The sequence below is a fragment of the Populus trichocarpa genome, chromosome 10, assembly GCF_000002775.5.
Source record: "Populus trichocarpa isolate Nisqually-1 chromosome 10, P.trichocarpa_v4.1, whole genome shotgun sequence".
NCBI classification, from domain to species: domain Eukaryota; kingdom Viridiplantae; phylum Streptophyta; class Magnoliopsida; order Malpighiales; family Salicaceae; genus Populus; species Populus trichocarpa.
Window position 1 is genome coordinate 16,868,436 of NC_037294.2, and position 26,307 is coordinate 16,894,742.

Below are 26,307 nucleotides of genomic sequence, written 5' to 3' on the forward strand. Positions count from 1 at the left end.
ATTTTATAAGATCTATTTTTTTTACAAATAATTTTTAATGTTATTTAATTATTTTGATAAGTTGATATTAAAAATAAAAATAAAAAAATAAATAAAAATATTATTTTAATATATATAAAAAAAATGAATCACTAAAATCACTAACTAAGTGTAATTAACCAGAAAGAAAGAAATAAAGAAAAGGCACAAATATGCCGCTCATCGTAGAACGTAGCGGTTCAACTACATTTGTACAAATGCACAGTGGGCCATCAGAGTTGTCGGCCGTGTCTCGTACTTCAAATCTTCAAAATGCTCGCGAAGGCTTTAACCACAGAAACAAGGCCTATTGGGCTAACAGAGTTTTCGGCGCAGGTTGGAAACTTGGAATACAAATCGAGTCGCGTCTACAACTATCATAAGATTCAACCACGTGGACAAACGAAATCTTCACACAGACGCAAAGCTTCCTGGACCCACCGCACCGAAAAAATATCACTGGAGAAAGAAAAGAGAGGAAAAATCAGATTCACAAAGCGAACTTTCCTTGTTCCTTGTAAGGCTCACCGATTCAGTTACAGAGCCTGTCACGCCGAGAATTTCTGTTTACTTCTCTCTCTTAATTCACCACGTGTTCGACCATATAACCGGACTCAAGAATAATCATTGGTCTAGACTCATTTCCCTCTCTTTTCGTGTAACAATAACAGAGAGAGAGAGAGAGAGAGAGTGATCAAAGCTAGTAGCTAATAATCATGGATTCACTTACCTCAGTTTCTCCTTCTATGGTTCTCCCTCTCCCTCTACGGCGTCGTCGAGTCTTAAATTCATCATCTTTCTCCGCTAATAATCGCCGTCTTCCTCCTCCTCGGATTTCTTCTTTTTCCTCTGCATCGCACCCTCTCGATCTTTCTAGAAGAAGTAGTAGATCAAGGAGACGAGTCTCTTGTAGATTAGCGAGCGGTAGTGGAGATGGAGATCGAGATGCAAAAGAAGAAGACAACAGCAACGATGATGGAAGTGAGGAAGTGGAGAGAGCGCTTCATTTAGACGGCACAATTCCAGGGACTTCAAATGAGTTTGTCAAGCAGGTTTCGTCTCGTGCTTATGATATGCGTAGACATCTTCAACAGAGTTTTGATAGTAGCAGTTATGATGGTAGTCACCTTGCTAATTACCCCCTTCTTCTTACATTTCTTTTTATTTGCTGTGTAATTCTTGCTTTTTCCATATTCTGTCAACAAATTGATTCTAGGTTGCCGAGATTTTTCCCGTGCCTTTTGCTTTCACTTCTGTTCTTGTGCATGTTAATGGGTCAATTTCGACTGCATGCATGTGTTCTTCATTAGTGTGTTTAAGTGTTTTAGACTCGAATTAAGCATTACATCACAACCTTTTGGATTCTGCTGCTCATATTCATTCCTCTGTTTTATTGAATCATAGATATTTTTTTCTCTCGCGAGATAAATGGTGTTTTTGTTCTTGTACAACAACGTGCCTAAATCCAAAACTAGTTGGGGTTTTGTTCTTGTGAAGTAAATAAATCGATAACTTTGACAAATTTGCAGGTATTTATGTGACCTTTTTCTTATTCATTTACATTGAATGAAGTAATGTATTTTCTACTTACCAAACTTGCGATCTGAGGGAGGTGCTTTGATCTCTCCTTCTTCCTTTTTTGTGGGAGAATTGTTTCTGCTTTGCTGGTGAATGACTCAACTCAATCTTGAGTAGTTGCCTACCTGTATACGAAAGAGTTGCAATTGAAAATAAATCCTCCAGGTTGTGGCACTGATTAATGATCATTCTTCTTTGACCTCGAGCCATGGTGTTTACGAGTTAATTGGTTCAGCAGCTTTTTGCAGTTATCTTTTTTATCACTTTACAAAAATGAAGAAAATTTGAAAAAATCTTCTGCCCAAACTTCTTAGTGGCTTAATTGATGCCATCAGCTTAATTAATGATGCTATCTGGTGATCTGCAGATCTAAACTGGAGTGTTAGCTTATATAATCAGCTTAATCAATAATTCTTCTTTTGAGATAGTATTTCTTTCACGTTCTTGAATTAGTAGAACAAGACAAGTGGTTATGTTTTATGGGCATTGACCATGAAATTGATGTTCAAGGTTTTCAATTTAAGAAAACATTTTAAACACATGCTGGTGCTGGACTTCACTACATATTTTTTAGCATTATTATTACATTTAAGATACACAGTGAAATTGGCATTCCCTGAAGCATGCTAGATTAATTGCCAATTTGTCTTCCGTTCATTCTTAGAATTGCCTTGAGTATTATTAGTCTTTGTTCCTAGTACATAGTTCTTAGTGTTTGTAATTATTTGCTGTTTAAAAGTCTGACCCCCCCTGTTGGACGTGTTTGAAAGTCAAATTATGTAGCATGTACTGGTGACAGATTTTTTACTAGTTAGTTCTGTAGGTATTCAACATCTTTTGTTGGATATGTTTTGCACTTGCAGAAAAGTACCGGTTTCATCAATGTCTGATATTCTTTGCTTTAATTTGGGTATTTCATGTATTCAGCTATATGGGATGCTCATTAATGTCTGAACTCTGAAGGTTGTTTCGTGGATACATGATTACTTTTATCTTATGATTGAATATTTTAGAGGCATAAATCCCTCATTAAGAGTTGAACCCTTGACCTCCTGCTCTACAGAGGAGGTCACTACCAGTTGGACCAAAGGCTAGTTGGTAGTAAATCTGCAGTTGTATTGATGTCTGAAGTCTTTGTTTGCTTTTTCACCAAGTTTCACCAAATCTCTTCCTTTTCATTCTTTTTCAGTGCTGGATGCCAATCCATGGAGAGAAACCTCGAAGCCTGTGTATGTACTTACTCAAAGAGAAAACCAGTTGTGCACGATGAAAACTCGAAGAAATCGCAGGTTTAAGTTGTTTTGGTGCGTTGTATTCTTTTGAGTAACTATTAGTACTGTCAAAGCCCAAGCTCAGGTTTTGCTTTTGAACCAGTGAAGTTGAGAAGGAGCTTGGGCTACTGTTTTCCAAAGGAGGAAAGTGGAGGTCTGAAATAGGAAGTCAGACTAAACAGTCAAGAAGAGGAACAAAGTTCCAGATGCTTGTGGAGGATGTCAGGGAAGGAGTGCTTGTAAGTGTTAGTTTACTTGTTAAATTTTCTGCAAAACTAATAGAATGCTTGAGCAAGATTAGCACTTGGTATTGCCTGCATGCATTTCTTTTATAACTGCTAGGATCACTGAACATCTTAGGAGTCCAAACTCTATAGGTAACCGCATAAAAATGCCTATTGGTTTCTGTCATGAGGTATGTGATTTCTAATTATTCCTCACATGTCCATTTTTCAAACTTTGAGTGTCCAGTCACAAGTTACGATAAAAAGTATCTAGTCCTCACTTCTATCCCCCGAGATGCACTGGAAACTAGGATGCCTTGCATGCCACTTTGTGTGAATTGTCAAGGCAGGTCTCCCTTTTTTTATTTTTATTTTATTAAGACCCCATTGAATCTCTGGTTGTTTGTCTAATATGCAAACTCTTCACTCTTGCTGCAGGTTTTTGAAGATGAAAATGAAGCTGTAAGATATTGTGATTTACTTCAGGGAGGAGGTAAAGGTTGTGAAGGTGTTGCAGAAATCGAAGCCTCGTCAGTAAGAGTCTTGAGCAAACTCTTAACCCACCAGCTGTCGTTGCAACTTATTGAATGTAGATCTGTAATGATTTTCCCAACTTTTCCCGCAGGTGTTTGATCTATGTCAGAAAATGAGGGCCCTTGCTGTTCTATTCCGGCGGGGTAGGACACCACCTCTACCTCAAAGCCTTGAGCTTAACTTGAGGGCTCGTAAGCGGTCCCTTGAAGACCAAGAGGACTTGGTGTGAAGCTCAAGTGGTTTGGCGCGTGTGATTGGGATCTTATGTTAGGGAACCTGAAGATTGGAAGTAAATATTGTATTGCACATCAATGCCAGCAATTTATATACAGGAACATGGTTTACATGTTCTCTTTTTTTTCCTTTTTTTTTTTTTCAATGGTCACGATAATATAGAAATGCCTTTCGACAAGGAAGTTGAAATGGAAAACGCATCCGTATTTAGTTGATATGTTTGTGAGTTGTGCTAGTGTGTGTGTTCATACACACACGGAAATGGAATATTTAAACGTGGCATGGAATCTTACGAATCGAAGTTGCTAGGCAATGCTTTCCTTCCTTTTTGGAGGCAAGTTGGTAACAATAGGGACGGGCATCTCTCCCAGAAAAGTGGACCGGTATGGCAATTACATCGCACTTTCTGTAGAGCGTAAATATATCGGTCGTTGTTAAATGCTGCCGCTCTCTTCTCTTTGCCTGCTTGAGAATAATTACAATTTGCTAGAAATTAATAATCTTTTTAGGAACTTTTTATAAAGGAAAAAGAAGAAGAAGAGAGAACTGGAGTTCGACGAGTTGCATGCACTATTCAATGCACAAGTAGAATCCTCTAATAATTCATCTCGGCTGATTCTCGTTTCTTAAGATTGCATTTTCGGCTTCCCAGCTGTTATGATTGCCGCTGTTACCTTATCTTATCTAGCATTAATGTACCAAAACTTGTTTTAATTTGCTTTTGCTTTTGCTTTCAGTGGTGAGTGTATCACATCCACATTTTCACACGGGTGAGGAAAGATACTCGCTCAACCCCAAAATCTACGATTAATTATTGGTAAAATACCAGTTAAAAATGGTTGCATATCCACACGGCTAGATCTCTGGAAACCGACGTGGCCGCTCAACAGTTATACAACCTGGTTTGGTCTCTGATCTAGTTTAAGGTTTATGTCACAGGTCCTGTAAAATAACACTAGTTTTTTTAAAAAAAAATTAAAACCATACTATTTTGAAATAAAAAGTTTTATTTTAAAAAAATTAATTTAAGTTTCAACTCAAGTTTTGACCATGTTAATTAAATTTAGCAGGCTAACCATCAATCCATTTTGACATGAACTTTGACATGTGCTATGTCTTGAGTCGATGGATCTAGTTTAAAAATTATCAAAAAAAATTTGTAAAAAAAATTATCAACTCAGTAGGAAGATGTAATAGCATTAGCCATATCACCCTAGCTATCAAGATTCTGTTTATTTTTATGATGTAATGTTTTATTTTAATTATAAATTTAAAAATATTTAATTAATTAATACATACCTTAACTTTACATAAATTTCACTCAAAATTCTTTCATGAAATTTTGGTTAAAAAAATTATAATATATATATATATATATATATATATATTTTAAAATTATACTAAGAAATTATATTATATTATGATAATAATTGTTTTTTAAATTTTATTTTTAACATTAGTATACCAAAATAATTTAAAAATAATAATTTGATGAAAATTTATTTTAAATAAAAAAAAACAATGGGGTTATAAAGCTATTAAAATCCACAGCCATACGAGAGTGTATAAAATGAAGAGATGATTGAAGGAAAAGAAAGAAAATAACGGAGAGACAGAGGAAGCAAACAAAAAAACACAATGATTGATTTAATTAATTAATAGAGAGTATCAGAAAAGTAAAGGAAAGAGAATATCCATCTCTCTCAAAAAAATTTCGGTTGAAAAAGTAAAAACCGGAATAACGGATACAAACCTCCACTTTTCTTTACCCCTCCCCTCCCCTCCCCTCCGCTCATATTCTATTTTATCTCTCCATTTCCGACTCCACTCTAAAATCCCAAACACACGCACACAAACACACAGATAAAAAAAAACTTCACGCACATTCAAAGCTAAACCATAAAAACCAGAAGTACTCTTCCGATCCTGATCCCGATCTTCCTTCTCATGAGTTCCGATACTCCCTCCTCCGCCGCCGACACTAACACGGCTGGAGCTTCTTCTTCATCACCGTCGGAGACGATGACGGACAAGCAGAAGGAGAAAGCGAGAGTGAGCAGGACGTCGTTGATACTGTGGCACGCTCACCAAAACGACGCCGCTGCCGTCCGGAAGCTTTTAGAGGAAGATCCGTCTCTCGTTCGCGCTATGGATTACGATAGCCGGACTCCGCTCCACGTGGCATCTCTCCATGGATGGGTCGATGTCGCTAAGTGCTTGATTGAATTTGGAGCCGATGTCAACGCCCAAGATCGCTGGAAAAATACGGTATGTATCATTTCCTGCTCATTTGGATGCCGTTTCATTTATCTGTCCGCGTCGTTTTGATATGCATTGGAAGTTTACTTGTAATGGTTGCAGTTGATAATTTGTCATGTAAAACTGGATTTGTCTGTCATTGCAGCCACTAGCTGATGCAGAAGGCGCAAAAAAGCACAACATGATTGAACTGCTAAAATCATACGGTGGCTTGTCATATGTGAGTATAGATAGTGCTTCTTCTCTTTCTTGGTTTTATTGATGATAAAATTAAGAATTTTTGTTTCTTGAGGATACATTTGGCAACTCTTCAACCAGTAAGGAATTGCTCGAAGAATGTAGCCACGTTGTTTCCCCGTTTTCACCATCTTTAGTGTTAGCATCTGTAGCTTTGGAAGTTTGTTTCCGGGCAATTTTTAACGTATTGTTTCAGTTCATAGCATCCAACATAAATTAGGGTAATTTTTTTTTAGGGATTTAGGAGTTTTAGATAGCCACTTCTAATGTGATCTATCGTATTTGGTAACTTATTATTATATAAATCTACTGGTACACTTAAAATTATATAGCTCTTGCTCGTGGGCAAATATTGGTGGATTACAAATTACTTTGCACGATATAATAAAGGGAAAAACCTTGTAGCCTTTGCTCTATCACTCAAGCATTGACCAGCCTAGGAAGTTGCCACAAGACTGGCAGGTATTGAGTGGTACTCTGTGTTGGTATCGAGTATTGATTTTTTTGGTTGTCTGGTTCTTTTCAGTCAGCAGTACATAATGTGTAGTGATTCATTGTGGTGATTTGTTGTGAGTATCCAGTCGTCTATGAAAAACCGGCCGCTCATGTTCATTCTCAATGCTCCAATTCCATATGCTGTGTTTTTTCTGTCATATAGTTTATACAATTATAATTTATATCTTTCATTCCGTCTTTTAATTGCTTATGAGAGCTAACTTTGTTAATTCAAATTGCAGGGCCAAAATGGAAGCCATTTTGAACCAAAGCCTGTTCCACCCCCTCTACCAAACAAGTGTGACTGGGAAATTGAACCTTCTGAGCTGGACTTCTCAAACTCAAACATTATTGGAAAGGTTTGATTCTATTTCTCGGTTGATTATACAGGTTATTAGAATGTGTAAAGTTAACAACCTATTGTATTAATAATTTTGAGTATAATTAGGAAATCCTTATTTAATATTTTTGGATTGTCAATCCTGTCAAGTTTTTAATGGACATTAATAAAACAATTCTGTGTAGAAATTATGCTGCAGTTTGATATACATGTTAGAGTTAGTGTTTTTTTTAAACAGTGCCTTCTATTATGATAAAATTACTTTTTTGTTATAATCTTGCAAATTATATGTATAACCATCTCTCAACAAGTAATTGTAGTTTAAGCTTGTCCTTGACTTCAATAGAGGGAAAATTTTTTTTGGCTAGACGCTCTTAAAGTAGTTTTGGCTATTAATACGTTCTCCTTTTCAATTTTACATCGTTGGTGTATATTTTTGCGTTCGACTTCTTTGCTTCATGTTAATGTAAAATGCTAGAATTTTGGGGCACAACTTAGAAGTTCTTGGATTATTTTATCTGAATCTATCTGCAAGAGTTTCTGCTAATTGTAGCTTAGTATGACAGGGATCTTTTGGTGAGATTTTGAAAGCCAATTGGCGTGGAACACCGGTAGCTGTCAAACGCATTCTTCCATCCCTCTCAGATGATAGATTGGTGATGTAAGTCCTTTCTTTGCAACATTTTCCTATTGTTGAGTTATGCATCTGTATTACAGCTGCAGATAACCTTTTTGTTTGTTAAACATCCTTTTCCTTGTAAATAAAAATTTCAGGTGATTCATAACATGAATTTTGGCCTCAGAACCAAAATAAAAGATGACATCAACAATTGGGCTTATCATGTGGACTTCTTACTTTGATCAATACTTTATTCCTTTCCAACTTATTTATTCCTGTTTATTTATGCTATGCAATGAACCAAATCAGAACCAGATAGAAGATGAGATCAATATATTTTTTTCACTCAGAATTCTAGATGATATTCTATTTTCTACTGAAATTGACAACCCCCAGCTTTTTATTGATATCAAGAGAGAATTTCACTTGATAGGGGCCATTATTTTCAATATCTTGATCAATCCGGTGCTTTTTGTAGCTGTAATTCACTTTCTTTTACTCTAATTTGTTATATTGTCAATTTGCTTACTTATCTTTCACTTTATTGGTTCAGTCAGGACTTCAGACATGAGGTTAATTTGCTAGTCAAGCTTCGCCATCCTAATATAGTCCAGTTTCTGGGAGCTGTCACTGATAGGAAGCCCCTTATGTTAATTACTGAATATCTACGAGGGGTATAGTCAATAGTCAATATCTGCTTCTTATTCCAAATTTGGATTCCCTCTGAAAAAGCTCAAGTCACTGATTAACTTTCTAAGCCATTCTTAATCCATTCATGTGCTGACACAGGGTGATCTTCATCAGTACCTCAAGGAAAAGGGTGCACTAAGTCCATCAACAGCCATAAACTTTGCGTTGGACATTGCCAGGTATATTGGAAAATATTTCACACGGTTTGGCAACACTCAGAATTTTCAAGAAATTTTACTAATGCACAATTTTATCCATGATTTTACAAATTTTATCAACATTAAAGAACCTAATAAGTATCATTACAAATTTCTTGAGGATCCTAATTAGTTGCTAACATAGCCAATAAATTATTTTTTTGTGACAAAGGTATCACAACCAAGTTACAGATTTTGCATGCTAACCCAGATGAGCCTGAGTCTTTTTTTTTGTTAGTTTATTTATTGTCGGTGTATTTTTTATTTGTATTATTTATATTAGCCGAGTTTATTAAACCCAATCGACTCAATGACCCAAACCACAAATTGTTTATGCTTTTTTATAAGCTCGTGGTATCATGGTATCTTTTTTTGGCATTTGAAGAAATTTGGGTAAGCTCGTGGTGTAGCGCAGGCTCCTATATATAGTGAATACCTAAAAGAGCTTATCTCTAATGGAAGAAAAATGGTTGGTGTTGATTAATTTCACAAGCGCACGAATCGTAACAAGTAATAAAGTGATGAGTAGAGTATTGTCCCACGAGGATTTGTAAAAATTACTACTAATTACCAAAATCTTTTAAATTATGATCTATTTGAGAAATCAAATGAGATAGTTTTCAAAACAAAAATTAATAATTAAAAACAAACAACTAACTGATTAAATATTATTGAATTCAATTCTACTGATTCTAGGATTTCAGACTTACCGTAACTATTCTTATGTGAACTTTCTCAATTGAATTAATTACTCCTAATGTTGATAATCAGGTTTTCTAATTTAAACACTAATCTCTCTTGAGTATCAACGAATTATTTCGACAATCAAACTTCATATACTTTACGAAATTTCTGAACTTGTCGAAATTTATTAAGTACCGTAAAACCTTTAACGATTACAAAAGTTCCTAGGATATCTTTATCCTATAGATTTCTTAAGGTATTTCAAACAATAGCTAAAACAATTATCACTTCTCAGTCTCAAATTGAATTCCAAATCATGCAGATGTTGGCCTAACATACACAAGCATTAAAAATAGAATGAAATACTCAACAACTTAATGTAATAATTCAATCAAAGAAATTGTTCACATATTCATAGTAAGGTTACATAAAAAATCCCAGAATAAAAGTCTACTCCATAGTTAAATGAAAGAGAAACAAACTTGATACGATGAACATCATTCAAAAGCAGAGAGTGGCAGAAAAGTAGCTAGGTGTCTTCCAATCGCCCTGATTTTCAACCCTTGTTTTTCTCTGCTTTTCGTCTCCTCCTTTTTGCCGCCTCCTCTCTTGTTTTTGGTGTATTCTAAGGTCCCTCTACGTCTCTCGTCACCCTAGCTGATCCATGTTTTTCTCTTTTATATTCTGGCCTTTTTACCCCCAGATGGAAAGAAGAAAATTTCCTTCTCTGTTTTGTATTCCTTTCCTATCCGGATATTGCGGGCCGGATTTGAGGCAGGAAATGTGCGAATTCAAAGATCTCTATTTCTGGAGAAATTGTAGAAAATCGAATCTTCTTTCCAACGACACTGATCTTGTAATTTTTGGACCTCTGAGGCTTGAGATATGGGCCATAACCCGAGACAGCATTTGGAGTGCAGGAAGTTCGGGTCTGATTCAATCCTTGTTTTTCGACTTGCTCTTTGGGCTTCAAAACAACAAAACTGAGTTTTGTGCCCTTCATATGTTTTGTAGATCTTCATCTTAGATATTTGAAAATGGTGATGAACGCCTGGAACTGAGTTGTATAACTTCCTTTGCAGCCCAAAATCAATCAATGTTTGGTTTTACTGCCGGATTCTACCTACTCAGTAACCTAGTATCTGAAAATACATTAATTTCCCACAAGGTTAATAGTTCAAAAAGGGATCCAAAATTCTAATTAACTTGTGCAACACATCCAAAATATTTCAAAATCAAGTATGAATAGTGGAAAATATACATGCTAAAAATTCTCTTATCAGGTGGATGTAAGGAAACTATCTTAGTAGAAATTAGCTATTCTGAGAAATGCATTTTTTTAGCCTTTACTTCCATCACATGGTATTTTTGTTTGGAACCATATTCCTTTGGCATGCTGTAAGCCAGTATCTTTGCTGTTAGGATCTGACTCCTTGGCTTTTCAGAAAATAAGTGAGTTTGTGAACTGAGACTGGCAGTAGTATGACTTAAGTATAGCAGAACCTCTCCACTTTCTTAGTTGTAAACCAGTAAATTTTCTAGTATTTATTCTTTCACTGATAACATTAGTTTTTCTTTCAACATTCAAACATGTTGGGTGAGATTCTCTTGCAAACACCTCTAGAAATTCTTAATATAAGATCATTTTGAAGTGAGACTAATTACAATGAATTGATTCAAGCATCTTAAGTTTTCTTTTTTTTTATTGATTAACGAGGCAATGCTTGTCATATAATTCCTATTCAAGGGACGCTTTTCTATTTTATGTCTTGTTGGCTTGGGACTCTTGTGATCAATTGTACTTCTCATTAGAAGATGCCTTTTGGACCCTGTGAGGGCTATACAGTCCTGTTTACATCACATGTGCCTTTCGTCCTGCCTAGCTTCAGTTACCTAATGACATTTTAATAAGAGTATTTTGTTTGGGTGCAACTGTCTGAATGGTCCTAGTATTTCATTCATATTTTTTGAGAAAGAAGAATGAGAATAGTTGAAGAACCTTACAAGTATCATTGTATTTGAATGTTAAGAACTGTATTCTTTTGTTGAATTCCCTTTTTTTCCACGCTTAGCTACTTTGTGAAACATGTACAAGCCATATAGCCTTGTACAAATAATAGTGCTGGATTTCATTTATTTGGAAAACCAGTTGCAGACTGTAATAAAATTTTTTGGTGTGGCCAAGAGAGTTAAAAAAACAAGGGTGTGTATGAGAATTTTAAAAACTTGGCCATAGTCTCCCCATGTAGGTCCACCAGTAGGGAAAACAAAACATTAGAAAATCTGAAGCTGTCGCAAAAACTATTATCAAGTAACAGATGCTACCGTAGTGACGTTAACTGTTATGCTAATCTGAGCTCTGTCTATCTTATGTTACCAGAGGCATGGCATATCTTCACAATGAACCAAATGTCATTGTTCACAGAGACCTAAAACCAAGGCAAGTTCAATTTCTTTTTTTTAAATCGTGTGGACATATAATTACGTCTCTTTGTTCTCTTTTAGCTAATATTTCCATGCTTTAACTGACACCTTAAATTCATCTTCCTATTTGAAGAACCCTCGTCTAATAAATTTAGCTTTTGCCAGCATGCAAAATGCATTTCTTGGATGTTTAAACCCTTCCAGTATTGAGGATATGGAGCTGATATTTATAGCACCCATTCATTTTTACCTGTTAATATTTGTTCTATAAATCTCAGGAATGTTCTTTTAGTCAACTCCAATGCAGACCATTTGAAAGTTGGAGATTTTGGTCTAAGCAAGCTCGTCAAGGTTCAAAACTCACATGATGTGTACAAAATGACTGGCGAGACAGGAAGTTGTGAGTGTCTCTTGCGAAAAGAAATTGAATAGAAAGTGATCTCTTAACTTTTTTACTTAACGTTTTTTTCTTCCTTTTTTTTTTTGAAAAAACAAAAGACCGGTATATGGCTCCTGAAGTTTTCAAGCACCGGAAATACGATAAGAAAGTTGATGTTTTCTCTTTTGCGATGATACTGTATGAGGTAATTGTGGTTCTGTTCAGTATAAAAACTACAAAAGGTGTATTCAAAGCAGGTTGTAATTCATTATATTCTTCTTTGCAGATGCTTGAAGGGGAGCCGCCCTTTTCGGATTTTGAGCCTTATGAAGCAGCCAAGTATGTGGCAGAAGGACACAGGCCACCATTTCGTTCTAAAGGATTTAATATCTCTGACCTCAGAGAGTAAGTCAAATTTGAGATGTTCTCAGTTCATTTATTTATTTTTACTTTCCTGTCCGGGTAAGTCTACCAGAAATTCCACATCCTATACCATTCTGTAGCATACGCTGTTTCTGAAATGAATCCAATCACAATGCACACCTCTTGCATGGTGTATACCTACTATAATCCAAAGAGGCATTACATTTCATAAGGGAAGTTAATAAATTTGCACTTGGCAAACATTATTTTTTATAACCACTGATGGTAAATGTATGTGAAGGAAAGCAAAGTTGAAATCAGTTGGCATCTTCCAAAGCCAGTAAACCAAACTTCACCTCTTGATGGACACCTTAAAATAACCGATAAGCCAAATATAATTTATCAAATGAAAAAAGGAACGAGTTTCATGGTTTAAGTAATAATTCTGATAGTTACCTGTGATGTTAAGTTTTCATGGTTTAAGTAATAATTCTGATAGCTACTAATAGAGGAAAGGAAGTTATAGATATAGTTATGAAGTTTGGTCTCGTGGCTAATAATTATCAAATCTTTACTGTTTCCTCTGCTCTTTGTTCATTTAAAATCAAGTCTTGCATCTTCTTCTAGTTGTAAAGAATATTTTCGTCTTAAAATAATGTATACCTTTCAGCATCTTTCTTTAAGAACTGGCTTTCAGTTGTTCAACAACTGAAATCTCTGTTCATGTCAATGCCCTATGAAAAGTGTGCTATGATACTAAAAAATGCTTCATGTATGTACTGACATATCATTTGAGGTGTCAGAAAATGAAATGTTTGGTTGCTAATTTCTTTACTGCTCAATGTTTTTAGGTTGACGGATCAGTGTTGGGCTGCTGACATGAATAGAAGGCCTGCTTTCTTAGAAATTCTTAAGAGACTTGAAAAGATCAAGGAAAACTTACCGACAGATCATCACTGGAATTTATTCAATCCATAGCGTGGAGCACAGTGACATGGTCAGATCCTGTACTCAAGATTGTGCAGGTGTTATGGATAGATTTTACTGAAGATGATTGTGAGTGTTATTGCTGTTACTGGTTTTCCATAAAACGCCCTCTATTATCTTCGTTAGAATAGGCAAGGTATTTCATTCAGTTAACAAACATATAAAATGTATCATCATCTGACCCGTCATTTTTTAGTCCTTCGTTTTCTTATTGCAAGACATGAGAATCAGCAATATTCCATGTCCAGATATTTTTAAAGCATCAAGGTTGTGTTTTGTAAATGCTGGACTTCCTGACCTCATTGAATTTCATATTTTCCTTGTGGATTATTTACGGTACAGTAATCTAACCTGATTGCTGTGTGCACGACTACGAACAAACTGAAGCTTCCTTTCAACTCCCTTGCAAGGTCACCGACCTTCTTTAACGAAAATAAACAAATAGAGACAGAGAGGCTGTGGGTGTAATAACATATACAAAATTTTGGTTGTTTTTTCATCTCGCATTTCGTGACGCATGATCTCGTGGGAATAAACTAGGGGAATCAACAGAGGTCAGGCCGCCTTCTTTAGGGCGGGGCGGGGTGGGGTGAATGGCGATGAAGCCTCTAGTTGTTTGTCTTAAGCTGGAAAGCTATCCTTTCTTGACCGATGGAATCCCGACTAAGTTCGTACATGCTAGTCAGTAGTCACCACTCCAGCGATCACTAGGTCGGAGTGAGTTGAAAGCTTGTGAATACTTGCAGTAGCTGCATCGCAGAGCCAATAGCCACTGTGTTCTAGAATTACATCGCCAGGCGCAACTCTCGCATATGAACGGCCATTGGCAAAGATCTCACGCACAATTAAAAATAAGCTGGGGGAAAAAAATTCTTTGTATTATCAGCCCACTGGGGTCTTGCACCAAGTGCAATCCTGCAAATACAGTAGATTTTGACCAAGAATCTATAAGAATTACAAAGAGATGCTTCCCTGGTATCCGGAACACTAATTGTACACTAGATAGCTCAAAATTCGTGAACAGCTGGCCAAAGTCGCATTTAACCTGTAATTGTTCTTTCTCAAAATATTATAATGTGTAAAACATTTTACAGGGGGAGAAAAAAGAAGAGGTGGCTGTTAAGCAAATATAAACTAAATGAGCTTCTTTTTCTGGAAAAAAGTCTTCAAGTGCCACACTTGCAAGCCTGCCACAGATAAACACACGACGATCGAAAGAAAACTCAACCAGGCCATTTTTACATTAGTAGATATGTTCAGATCTTGCATTTCTTCTTCTCTGCAACAAACATTAAGCACGTTACAAAAGAGTTTTTTGTCCAAATAAACTACAATCCTGCAAGAAAATGGAATATTTAAGCTTGTTAGCTCTCATAATTGTTGGAAAAAACAGATAAATCTTCACCTTTCACGAAGATAATTCATTTCCTCTTGAACGGAAATAACTGTGTCATACATTTTCTTCAGCTCCAATTCCATAACCTGGTGTTAATGATAAAAGTAAACGGGTAAGAATCTTTCTGTGTTTTGAGTCTGACATTTTCAAATATAAAACTAAAGTAGAATTGGTGAAACAACATCACACGGTATCACAAGACGTCACTGAGGAGAGTGGTATTATGAAACAATAGATGACAAGTACTGGAGTCGGTGTCTGCCTCAGTCTGCAAACAGCAAATCACAGGTGGTGTTTGATAGTTCAACTTAAAGCTAAGTGCTAGATCCTGGAGGGTTTCTCGGTTTGATAAAAATAAAGAAGAAGCATGGCTCTTGCCTTTGGGTTAAGATCATCTTCCATCACCGGTTTTTTTTTCCTTGCAGAACCCCTTCAATGGGATTTAGTTGCAATGATATAGATTAGATAACCACTTTAAGATGTTAATAAAAAAAGGGAAAGAGTCTTCAGCTTCAAACCTCAGCAAAGAGATGAAAGGCTGCTTGAAAGTCAGCTGTTAGGCAGGAAGGATAGCTACAATAAGCGAGAGCTTGGGTTATAGAAGAAGGAGAAGGAACCTAGAACAAGGTATCAGCAACAGCAGGTTTTATTACAGGGTATATACTGTTTTTTTCAGTTAAATCACAAGGCTTGTGGCTTTCAACTTGCTGAACTAAAAGACTATTTTTAGGCTGCAACCTTTTAGACAACCACTCTAATAACTTTTTCTAAAACTGCAATTCCTTCTTCTCATGTGTTACTACAAAATTATAATGGCTGCGATTAAAACCATCCTTGTTGTTCCTCTCTTATCTGAAACATGAGTTCCCAGTTAATCATGCCATATTCTTGCGTATGACATAGTTCTCTGATAAGCCATTCTAAATACATCATTTGAAGCTAGCATTGCTGTTAGTAGACCGGTTGTTCACCATGAAAGTCCAATTAAATTTCCCTATAACACCCAGTAATGCCTACTTACAACAATGTCAGGTGGCCATGTCAGGGTTATGCAAATCAAACACCCACGATAGTTTAGTTCTATAGAGAATCCCCATCTTTTCTGCTACCGCTTATTCCTTCTTACCTCCACCTGGGTTGGAGCTACAACTTCATAGCTATACATTAGACTCCTTGGGTGCCTAAAATAACATCTCTTTATTCCTATACATCACCTAATCTTATAGTGTGAGATCACCATCCATTTGATAACCTTCCATAAGAACTGCAACAGGAGTATTTCCTCTGATCTATCAACTAAACCAAACCCAAACTAGCCTTGAACTCGACAGCTTCGTTCCCTTCGCAATAGAATACCCAATACTTACTCATAGTATATGAAAATCATGACTATTACACAAAAACCAAATAAAAGCAGCCTCAAATTCAGAAATTAAAACAGGGCAAAAAATCAATAAAGCAAGTTGACTTACATCAACAGAGCCTTTCTTGGCAACATTAGTCCAATCCTTAGCAGCCACACCAGTCTTCCAATCAAAATCAATATTCAAAGTCACTGCTGGCTTATGATCCGCCGCCCAAAAACACGCCATGTAATCCCCTGCCTCCGACGCCGTGAAAGCAAACTGCCCTGATTCCACAAGCTCTGAATGATGATAATTATTCCCAGAACTCGATGTCACCTACACCAGTAAAAAAAAAAAAAAAATTACAGGTAGCCAGAAAAAAATTGAAAAGGAGATCAGGGGTCTTTTTAAATAATCTTACCCTGACAGTGAGTTTATACGAGTCGGGCAAGGGCTGGCCATCATGGGGATTAACAATACTGTACTTCCCAACAGTCATAGAATTGCTTTTGATGTCTTCTGCTATGCATTTCGTGTTTCCTGATTCTAGCTCGAAACGAATTGATTTTGATGTAGAGGATAAAATCGCAATCACAGTTGTTATTAGGAGGAGATAAAGGTTGAATCTTGACATAATGGTGGTGGTAGATTGCGAGCTGAGATTGTTTTATAAACTCTTGGATGGACAATTTTTTTTCTCTCTCTCTCGTTCTCTTTAGGTTTGCTTTGAGGCGAATCGGTATCAGTTTTGCTAGCAAGAGGAGGAGGTCCGAACAGCGATTGAATTATTGACAGCTGGTAGTATTTGATTGGTTGGGACACGTAACTATACAGAATAAATAAATAAAACTGTCTAGTTAGTACATTTGTGTTTAATAGCCGGAAAGCCCTGCGCTGTGAACTTGTTGGGCTTCTCCCTCTGTACCAAACCAAATTGGACTGGATTTACAAAACGGAGCTCATGGTTTCTTTTTTCTTTTTTCTTTTTTTTAATAGAAAAATATAAGAAAATGAAGATATTAATTTGCGGTGATGAGGGTAAAGGAAGGAAAAAAGGATGCAACGGTTTATTCCATACAGAAGGAAAAAGGAATGAGATATCATCATGTATTTAAAAAGCTGAGCAGCGCTCGGATTCGATGATACAGAAATTATTGGAAACTCTCTCCTCTCTCCTCTCCTCGTATAAGGCTTCATGCTCAATGAGTTTTTTCTGCTTTAAAAAACAGATGAATTGGTTATTTTTGTTTATTCCAGCTTCTTTTTTCAATTTATTTTATTTTATTTGAAAAATAAATAAATAAATGAAAAAAGCTGATTAAAAAATAAATATATTTTTAAACCGGTCAACTTAGAGAGACTAATTTATAATTTACTTTCTAAATCAATCTATTAGAAATTAATGGACATGATGGGTTAAATGGGGAATAATATATCAAGTTTATCTAACCATTTTCTCATGTTGAATTAATATATTAAGCATTAGATTGTAGCAAGTAACCCATGGGGTCCTGGCGGAGCGGTTAGGCACGCTCTCGTCGCTTACGAGGTCTGGGGTTCGACCCCTCTCTTCGTCTGCAACCAGCCCTTTGGGGAGCACTTGCCACCCGGTGCGCAAAGGGATTAGTCTGGGCCAGCGCTCAAGATACCCTTGGTTCTACCAAAAAAGATTGTAGCAAGTAAATCAATAAAGTATTGGTCTAGTGGTTAAGATATTACTATACCCCTGCAAGAATGAGAGTACAAGTTTAATCTCCAGAAAACGTATTTATTGAAAGGGGCAGCTACAAATTCCAAACGGGACTAATCTTACCCAAGGGTGTGAGGATACCTGGATAAGAATAAAAAGAAAGAAAGATTGTTGCAAGTCAAAACTATATTATTTAAAAAAAATAAAATTATACATATTTAAAAAAAATGATATTTCCATGTAGAAATGATATAATTATATTTGTTTTTCTTTATATTTATTTTTGAGGAAGAAAACTATTATTTTTTTATTTTTTTAATATTTATCACTCAGTCTATTTATACTATTCATTTTATTTTTATCTTTATTCTTTTATAAAAAGAAATTCTTTACTTTTTTTTAAAAAAATATTATATAAACACTAAGAAAATAATATACTTTACTGTAACAATTATAATATTATTTTATTCTTTTGCTATGTTAAAATTTAACTTGATATTGTAGAAGTTTTTATTAACCATTATAATCTTAAATGTATTTTATTATATATAAACATATTTATTTGCCGAATAACATTTGAATCTATTACTATAAAATTATCCGACCGGTCGAATGTCATTAAACAATTCGTTTCGATATAAAACATTTACAGTCATTGAATTCACTTATTTAATAACCATATTGTTTTTTCCTCTCTTAGTTATCTGAATCAAGGCTTAAGAAATACATGTGGCGTGGGATGATAATTAACTGTCAATTTCTCAGACAAGGAGTCCTTGGTCTGCTCAGTTGTTATAGCCGATGGAGACATTGATGTTCAATGTAAGGATACGGAGATTGATCAGTTTGTAAACAAGAAACAAATGTCCTTTCCTTTTCAAACCACCTCGTCATCATCGATCGTTTCTTATCTTGAATTCTTGAATCCATCAGCTACTCATAACATTCGTCAACAACAACACGATGAAAAAACTCTTTTTTTTTTTTTAATTTATTTATTTACTACGGTATACAGTTGAATATAAATCATAGGGATATTCAGCACCAGATAAAAGTAGCCAGAATGATCATCACATCATCTTAACTGATTAAACCAACAAATTTATCTACTAATCCCTGCATTATCTACCACCAATCTATCCTAAAAAGAATATTTATTTATTGAAGATCAAGGTATTAATTTATGTATGGTTTGAATTTGTACCTGACAAACAGAAACCGAATTTTGAAAAGAAAAATTAAAGCAAAGACACCAAAAAAACACTTTTCTCTTTTTTGGAGTCTGTTTGTTGAGATATAATTTTAATTTATCCGCTCCTTGTAATTTTTCTCGTGAATCCCCTCTCTTCACACTGTTATCCCTCCCTCTTTCCTATCGTGTGAACTAGCTGAGAGATTTGATCGACTCGTGATCCTCTCATACCTCTTTTTTTTTTTAAATAACAACGTTCTTATCCTTTCCCTCATTTATATTTATCCTTTTGTTTTTTGAAGGACAAGTTAGCACTGTAATTCCATCCCACAATGTGGATTTTCTTTTTATTTCTAAAAATAATTAAAATTCAAGAGCGATCAGATTTTTGTTTATTTATTTTTTGTAGTTTATTGTAAATGAAGAGAAGGCGATGAGGAGAGAAAGAGAGAAATGGAGGTTGTTAGATCTGAGAGCGGAGTAAGGAGCGAGAAAATAGCAGCGCCGGTGGCTACAGTCATTGCTAGAACTAAGCGATTTCAAGTTTGGTTTATTAGGGTTTGTTCCAGTATTCTTTTATGGACCTGTTTGGTTCAGCTTCTTACGGTTGGAGAGTTATGGCATCCCAGTTTTATGGCCAACACCACCGTCTCCATCGTTAAACCCCCTCATCACCCCCCTCCCCTCCTTCCTCTTAGTAAGTCCTACTCTTTATCCTTTTTTTTTTTTAAAAAAAAATTATTGATTTTTTGACTTTGAATTTATAAAGGGATATATTTTTTACTATTGAATTTTTGAAAAAAATTTGGAATAACTGGGGTTTCTCATGTTGAAATTCTGAATTCTTATTGGGGGCAATCTGACATTGCAGTTTGTGATCTTGGTTTATAAGAAATGGGGGCAGTTGAGATCACGGATGTGTGTGTGTATATTTATGTATATTACAAGTAGTAAGGTTTGGTATTTTGTTTATGCCCAACTTGTTTTTAAATAAGTTGTTGATTATTTTATTTAGTTAAGTGAAGTATTCAGTAGCAGAAAAACCATGTGATTTTTGTGGGTTTTGGAGGTTACTTTCTGCTTCTGACTGGCTAGATAATAGATTTTTGGTTATATTTTGAATTAACCCCAATCCCCGTGGCATTCTATGAATGAATTGCTGGTGTATGGTGGTTATGTGATCTTACATTATCTAGTTAATGTAGAGTTTTGGAATTTTTAAGAATCTATTAGTACAGTTCAAGTTTAAGCATTTGCTTTGTGTGGTTTGGACATTTTAGGTCTGCAAAATGATTAGACATGATTTGGAATCAATAAAGTTTCGTTTTTTTGGCCTTTCAATTGAAGAATTCTCTAAAATTTAAGTGCTAATAGCTGAGTCATAATTCTTGCTTCTCTGGGCTCTCTCATGAGACCTTGGTTTGATCCAAAAGTTCCATCTTAGTTGTTCCTTTTTAACTCTGAGCTTTCTGCCGTGACTGATTCTGGCGTCTGAATTAAAGTTCATGATTTGGTGGTCCCATGTGTGTCTCAAAGAGGTTCACCATTTGTATAAACACCTTCTTATGTTTGAGTTTTACATGCATCTGCAATTAAAGCTTTAGTATATTGAACCTCTCAAAAGTCCAAGTCTTCTTTTATATATAACATTAGGTTCTTTGTATCTACCAAGACATCAAGAGCTGCAATTTTTTGCAGGAAACTATACAAGTAATGGCTATCTTAAAGTGTCCTGCAATGGTGGCTTGAATCAAATGCGATCTGCGGTTTGTACTTATTCTTTTGCTAGTTTTTTAATTGTTCTTCAGGTTTTTTAAAATTGGCTAGTTTTGGATTTCAGATCTGTGACATGGTGGCTGTTGCCAGGCTTTTGAATCTCACTTTGGTTGTCCCGGAACTTGATAAAACATCTTTCTGGGCTGACAACAGGTATTTTTTCTGTTCTTGGCATGCTATCATATTTTCTTCTTTTGCAGTTCTGTAATATTAACTGTACAAATTCTTTCTGCAGTACTTTTGAGGAAATATTTGATGTGAAGCATTTCATTGACTCACTAAGAGATGAAGTTCGGATTGTCAGAAGGCTTCCAAAGAGATTTAATAGAAAATATGGATACAGAGTATTCCAGATGCCTCCAGTTAGTTGGTCACTGGAAAAATACTACCTACAACAGGTTTAAATACTTTTTACTAGCTTGTATCCGTGGAAAGTATGTTTATACCAATCATCATTTAACAGTTTGTGTAATAATCGGTAGATGAGTGTGCGTGTTCTTTACTTTAAAGCTGGGTTCTTAGATGCTGAATTATAGCTTCAATTTTGCTAGTCAGATTAGCTGGTTGATCTGAGAACACACATAAGTTCTTTAGAATGAAGGCTCTGATTCTTTCCGAAGCTCTTGTATGATCCTTCAGAGATCTGCTAGACTGTCGTGAAAGTCAACTTTATGCAACTTAGTGGATTTTCAAGAATTTAACAGTTAGTTAAGAACTATAGGTGGCTGGAGATCATCTCCTTCTCTCCCAGTTGCATACAGGGATTCCCCTGACACAGGATTTGCATGTCCTAAACCATGATGCAGAAGTGGATGATGAATTGAAACAGCTGTCACTTCCCATCTGGGAAAAAGGAAAGAATGGAATCATTTCTCTTCATTCGTTGGACTTCATATTATAATTCTCCACGTTCATATTATTATATATATATAGATGCATGTGAAGTTACAGCATAAAGTGTGGAATTATTAATCTAACCAACTGGGGTAAAGAGCACAGAGGTTGAAATTAAGATGAAAATATCTGAGTACACTGAATATGGTAATTAGAAGATTTGGTTGATTCTCAGTACTGTAAATTACTATGTACAACACCACCGCTAAACTCTTGTGTAAGAATGGATTAGGGATGTGGTTCCGATTTATAAACTTTGAAAGTATCGGTTTATTTATTTGTTTCAACGTTCAAGGTTTTCAAAGTAAAGTTAAGCTATGGGAGCTGAATGTACGATTTATGATGATGTTTCCACTTTCCCTTAATAATACTTTTTATTTAATGACTTTGACCTGGTAATGCAGATATTGCCACTTTTCAGTAAGCGAAAGGTGTTGCACTTCAATAAAACAGATGCGCGTTTGGCAAACAATGGGATTTCAATTGATCTTCAGAAAGTCAGGTGTCGTGTTAATTTTCAGGCACTGAAATTCACTCCTGAAATTGAATCTTTGGGGTACAAATTGGTTCGCATTCTACAGGAAAGGGGGCCTTTTGTGGCTTTGCATCTGCGATATGAGATGGACATGTTGGCTTTCTCAGGTTGTACTCATGGCTGCACCAAGGAAGAAGCAAAGGAGCTCAAGCGCTTAAGGTTTGTTGTATTGAAAAATTTGCTCTTTTTTTTTTCATTTTCAGTATCTAGTTTACAATCCCACTAACAGTCTTGTTCTGAAAAAAACTTTCTGTCTTCAATCTTCATCACTATTACTCTGCTTAGCTGCCACGGGCCTGTGTTAGAGGTCTGCCTTTATTTAGTAGTTGATAGGAGATACTTAACTTGATAATGAAAATAAGTAAATTGTTTTCATTGCTAAATATTTGACAGAATAACTAGTCTATAATCACCTTAAGAAAGGATGCCAACTTTGAAGCAATCAATTATTTTCATCTGTTTTTTTAACTTGCAGTCAGAGTGGCTTTATTTTGTTGTGGCATTCCTCAGTGTGATAATTTTTTTATTGCACTTGCATATTCCATTTAGGTATGCATACCCTTGGTGGAGAGAGAAAGAAATAGTGTCCAAGGAGAGAAGATCACAAGGTTTATGCCCATTGACACCTGAGGAGACAGCATTGATTTTGCTGGCATTGGGTTTTGACAAGGACACACAAATATATATTGCAGCTGGTGAGATATACGGCAGTGAACGGAGACTTGCGGTACTAAGCGCTGCATATCCGAGGATTGTGAGTTATTAACCATTCTTTCTGTTGTGTTATTCAAATGTCAGCAAATCTGGCCAAGTGCTTTGCAACACTCAGAAATGTCTAGAAGAATACAGTACATGTTGAATCCCATCTGATTGATTGTCCCACTATGCCAGCTGATGGGTTTGAATCTGGAGTTACAAAGCAGTTGTATCTTTTGTATTATTATTAAAGCAATGAACTAGAGGGCCTCATTAAGGGGCCCCATCAAATGGTCTGCGCTGACTTTTGGAATATGCATGTTAATAACTAATTCCATATAATTGAATCTAGTTTGTTATCATTTTGATTGCATGTTGCATATTTCTTCTTTATCTCAATGTCAAAGGTTATTTCAGGTGAGAAAGGAAATGCTATTAGATCCAGGGGAGCTGCAGCAATTCCAGAACCATTCATCTCAAATGGCTGCTCTCGATTTCATGGTCTCAATAGCCAGTGACACTTTCATTCCCACCTATGATGGAAACATGGCAAAAGTTGTGGAAGGTCACCGCAGGTACAAACACCCATTCTCGCAAGGGGTGTTTATCTTATATCATTTTACCAAGGAAATAAATCATATCAGTTGAAGCATCCTGCAGAAGTCCTGATTAGTGTTTGTGCAGGTATCGTGGGTTTAAAAAGACAATCCTTCTAGACCGTAAAAGACTTGTAGAGTTGCTGGATTTGCATCAGAATGGGACACTCTCATGGAATGAGTTTGCAGTTGCTGTTGGATCGGCACATGAGAAGAGGATGGGACAGCCAACTCGACGTAGGGTTATTGCAGATAAACCAAAAGAGGAAGATTATTTTTATGCAAACCCTCAAGAGTGCCTTTGTGAGGGAGCAAATTGTGATGATTTATTAGGACCTGGTAACTCAAGTTCAATTCGGTGATTGCAACAAAACCAAGCAGATTGAGATGGTGTTCCACTTAATTTTTCTTAAAGCAGTGTGGTGCACATATCACGTGGCTTTCATAGCTGGACTCCCTAATCGACCCAACGTATACACACCTACCTTAAAGATTTGTAAGGAACGACAGAACAGAACCTTTGAGTGCCCATTCTGGCTATCAAAGTCACTCGCTCTTCAATTTTTTTTCCCTGTTGATATATTTATTCATTTCTTTTCCAGCCAAAAGTTTGTTCAGGAATGCCATATAATCCCACAGTTAAAAATTTACGACGGTAGCCTTTTCTCTGATGTAATGCTTTATTTGCTGCAGAACTCTGTTTGTGAGCTAACAGAAACAATGTCAAGGATCGGCCCAGGAAAACGGTAAAGAAAGATTGTAAATGAAAGAAATGGATCCTTTTCTTTCCTAATGCAAAGTGAAATAATACAGAAAAGCTGATCTCAAACTCTGCACGAAGTGGCCAACTCAAATTTCAAAACTTTTTTGGCATGCAAAGTGCCATTATGTTTCCTTTAAAAACAAAAATAGGTTATAATAACTGTTTCCAAGAACACGTATCTTTGTCTGGTTGCTTTTACTTGGATATGAATACTTGTAACTGATATGCATGCGAACTGCCAAGGGTGTTCTTTCCTCGCTATAGAGAACTCCTGAAGGGCGTCCAGAAAGTAATGGCCTCAGTATCTTGACATTTGATGCATTGTTCTACTTGTACTCCCAAAATATAATTTCACCTTGCTTCCCAACGAGACCAGGACCCTTGAGCCGCCTCCTCTCTTTGTAGTATTCCAACTCATCCAATTCTGATTCCCTCTGCTTTAAAACCTCATCGATCCGCAGCACCTTCTTTTCCCCTGTTCTTATTCCAACTGCAATCTCAAGCCTTGGGTTGAGTTCAGCTTCTCATCCTACAGTCCACTCTTGTATTCAGTTACTTCAAGCTTGACTCCACTAATTGAACATGAAACAATCGACATTAGAATTTGGAAAGCAAGTATAACTGCTACGGAACAGGGGACAGCCGCTGTGTGCCCAGAGAAGTAGATTGCTCTGAATCGTCTGGGAACGTTCTTTCTTGATCGAAATATGCATTAGACTAGCTTTATTAGAGCTCAGTTATAATATATATATATATATATATATATATATATATATGTGTGTGTGTGTGTGTGTGTGTGGAGTTATTTTATAAAGAAAAACCAGAAAGATTGAAGCTGAATCGAAAGAGAAGAAGAGAGAAAAAAGAGAAAGGAAGGAGATGAAAGTTGGAGAAAATGGGTTTTTAAGGTAAGGTTTATACTTTGATATACATGATTGTTGTTGTTAATTATAATTTTGATTTTTATTGGGGTTTCTAAAGATTTGAAGTTAATCCATGATTGTTATGGGTAATGGTGAAATTAATTGATTTTGTTACAAATAATGATTTTGAGGTTGATGTGTAAGAAGTGTTCAGAAATTTATAATAACATTTCCTGGAAATCTGGACAAGTTTGATTTGAGGTTGAAGATGGTTAAATTTCAATTTAGTCATTGATTTGTAGAAATTACAGTTTAGTCTCTGAATTTTTTTAAAAATTAAAATTTGATCCATGAAACATATTTTGAAATTTTAGAGAGAAGTGATTGATAGGTTAAAGATGAGGAACTCCAATTTGGCCATTGCGTTATTATATTTTCAGTTTAGTCCTTGGATAATATAAAAGTATGATTTGACCCCTAGATTTCAGGAAAATTACAAATTGGTCCCTAATTATAAAAGACATATTTCAGTTGGATCCCATCATGTATATCAGAATTATTGATGATTTATTATCAAGTATTATTCCTTAGCTTTTCATACAATCATCTTTTTTATATTTGAATGAGTATGGTTGTCTTCATTAATTAGATTGACATACTAATGTATTTTAGGCTCATAGAGGTTTCATCGTCTGCTCCTATGTAATTGGCGGATTTTATGCTTAGCTCAGTTTTTGATCGTTGTAATATATATTATTGGTAAATAATAACGAATATGCCTCTGAGAATAAGAATAAGGTTTTGGCCACGGAGACGTGAAAACGACCGTGATCTGAGAATCCCAAACGCCCAAAAGAAATCATCCGATGTTACAGGGGAGGGAAGGAGTTGCTTACGAGGGACTAGGATTTGTTCTTCTACTCCCAGAAATTCACGCTGCAAATAGCTTTTTCACTTAACAGTTGGGTTTTATTTGTTATGATGCTGAAAGAGTAATTAGTGATATATTGTTAGTTATTAGTGGATA

At 35.7% G+C, this 26,307-nt stretch overlaps 4 protein-coding genes across 6 annotated transcripts; 3 read left to right on the forward strand and 1 right to left on the reverse strand.

Annotated features, from left to right (window-relative positions):
* The first annotated feature begins 487 nt into the window (after positions 1-487).
* Positions 488-3,988, forward strand: LOC7492916 (uncharacterized). The gene is made up of 5 exons (XM_002314995.4): positions 488-1,137; positions 2,786-2,885; positions 2,971-3,106; positions 3,530-3,625; positions 3,717-3,988. The coding sequence occupies exons 1-5, from the start codon at positions 735-737 to the stop codon at positions 3,852-3,854; spliced, it is 873 nt and encodes a 290-aa protein (XP_002315031.2). The 5' UTR covers positions 488-734; the 3' UTR covers positions 3,855-3,988.
* Positions 3,989-5,564: 1,576 nt separating this feature from the next.
* Positions 5,565-13,815, forward strand: LOC7492917 (integrin-linked protein kinase 1). The gene is made up of 11 exons (XM_002314996.4): positions 5,565-6,127; positions 6,264-6,338; positions 7,093-7,209; positions 7,757-7,851; positions 8,363-8,483; positions 8,599-8,678; positions 11,761-11,820; positions 12,083-12,204; positions 12,303-12,388; positions 12,470-12,588; positions 13,398-13,815. Exons 1-11 carry the CDS (start codon positions 5,807-5,809, stop codon positions 13,522-13,524), a joined length of 1,323 nt encoding a protein of 440 aa, XP_002315032.2. The 5' UTR covers positions 5,565-5,806; the 3' UTR covers positions 13,525-13,815.
* Positions 13,816-14,390: 575 nt separating this feature from the next.
* On the reverse strand, positions 14,391-17,050 carry LOC7481561 (transmembrane emp24 domain-containing protein p24delta10). Its single transcript, XM_002316077.3, has 4 exons — positions 16,697-17,050; positions 16,402-16,611; positions 14,939-15,015; positions 14,391-14,812 (listed from the first exon to the last, which is right to left on the reverse strand). Exons 1-4 carry the CDS (start codon positions 16,907-16,909, stop codon positions 14,668-14,670), a joined length of 645 nt encoding a protein of 214 aa, XP_002316113.1. The 5' UTR covers positions 16,910-17,050; the 3' UTR covers positions 14,391-14,667.
* A 1,896-nt stretch (positions 17,051-18,946) lies between these two features.
* Positions 18,947-24,325, forward strand: LOC7481562 (rhamnogalacturonan I rhamnosyltransferase 1). 3 transcript variants are annotated; one of them, XM_024610234.2, is made up of 9 exons: positions 18,947-19,138; positions 19,567-19,854; positions 20,856-20,923; positions 20,998-21,086; positions 21,169-21,331; positions 22,232-22,521; positions 22,912-23,116; positions 23,476-23,633; positions 23,743-24,325. In XM_024610234.2, the coding sequence occupies exons 2-9, from the start codon at positions 19,611-19,613 to the stop codon at positions 24,014-24,016; spliced, it is 1,491 nt and encodes a 496-aa protein (XP_024466002.1). In that variant the 5' UTR covers positions 18,947-19,138; positions 19,567-19,610; the 3' UTR covers positions 24,017-24,325. The 3 variants fall into 3 exon arrangements, with proteins under 3 accessions (XP_024466002.1, XP_024466003.1, XP_006378582.1); XM_024610235.2 differs by lacking the exon at positions 18,947-19,138 and adding an exon at positions 19,164-19,473; XM_006378520.3 differs by lacking the exon at positions 18,947-19,138 and having other exon boundaries at positions 19,164-19,854.
* The last annotated feature ends 1,982 nt before the right edge of the window (positions 24,326-26,307 follow it).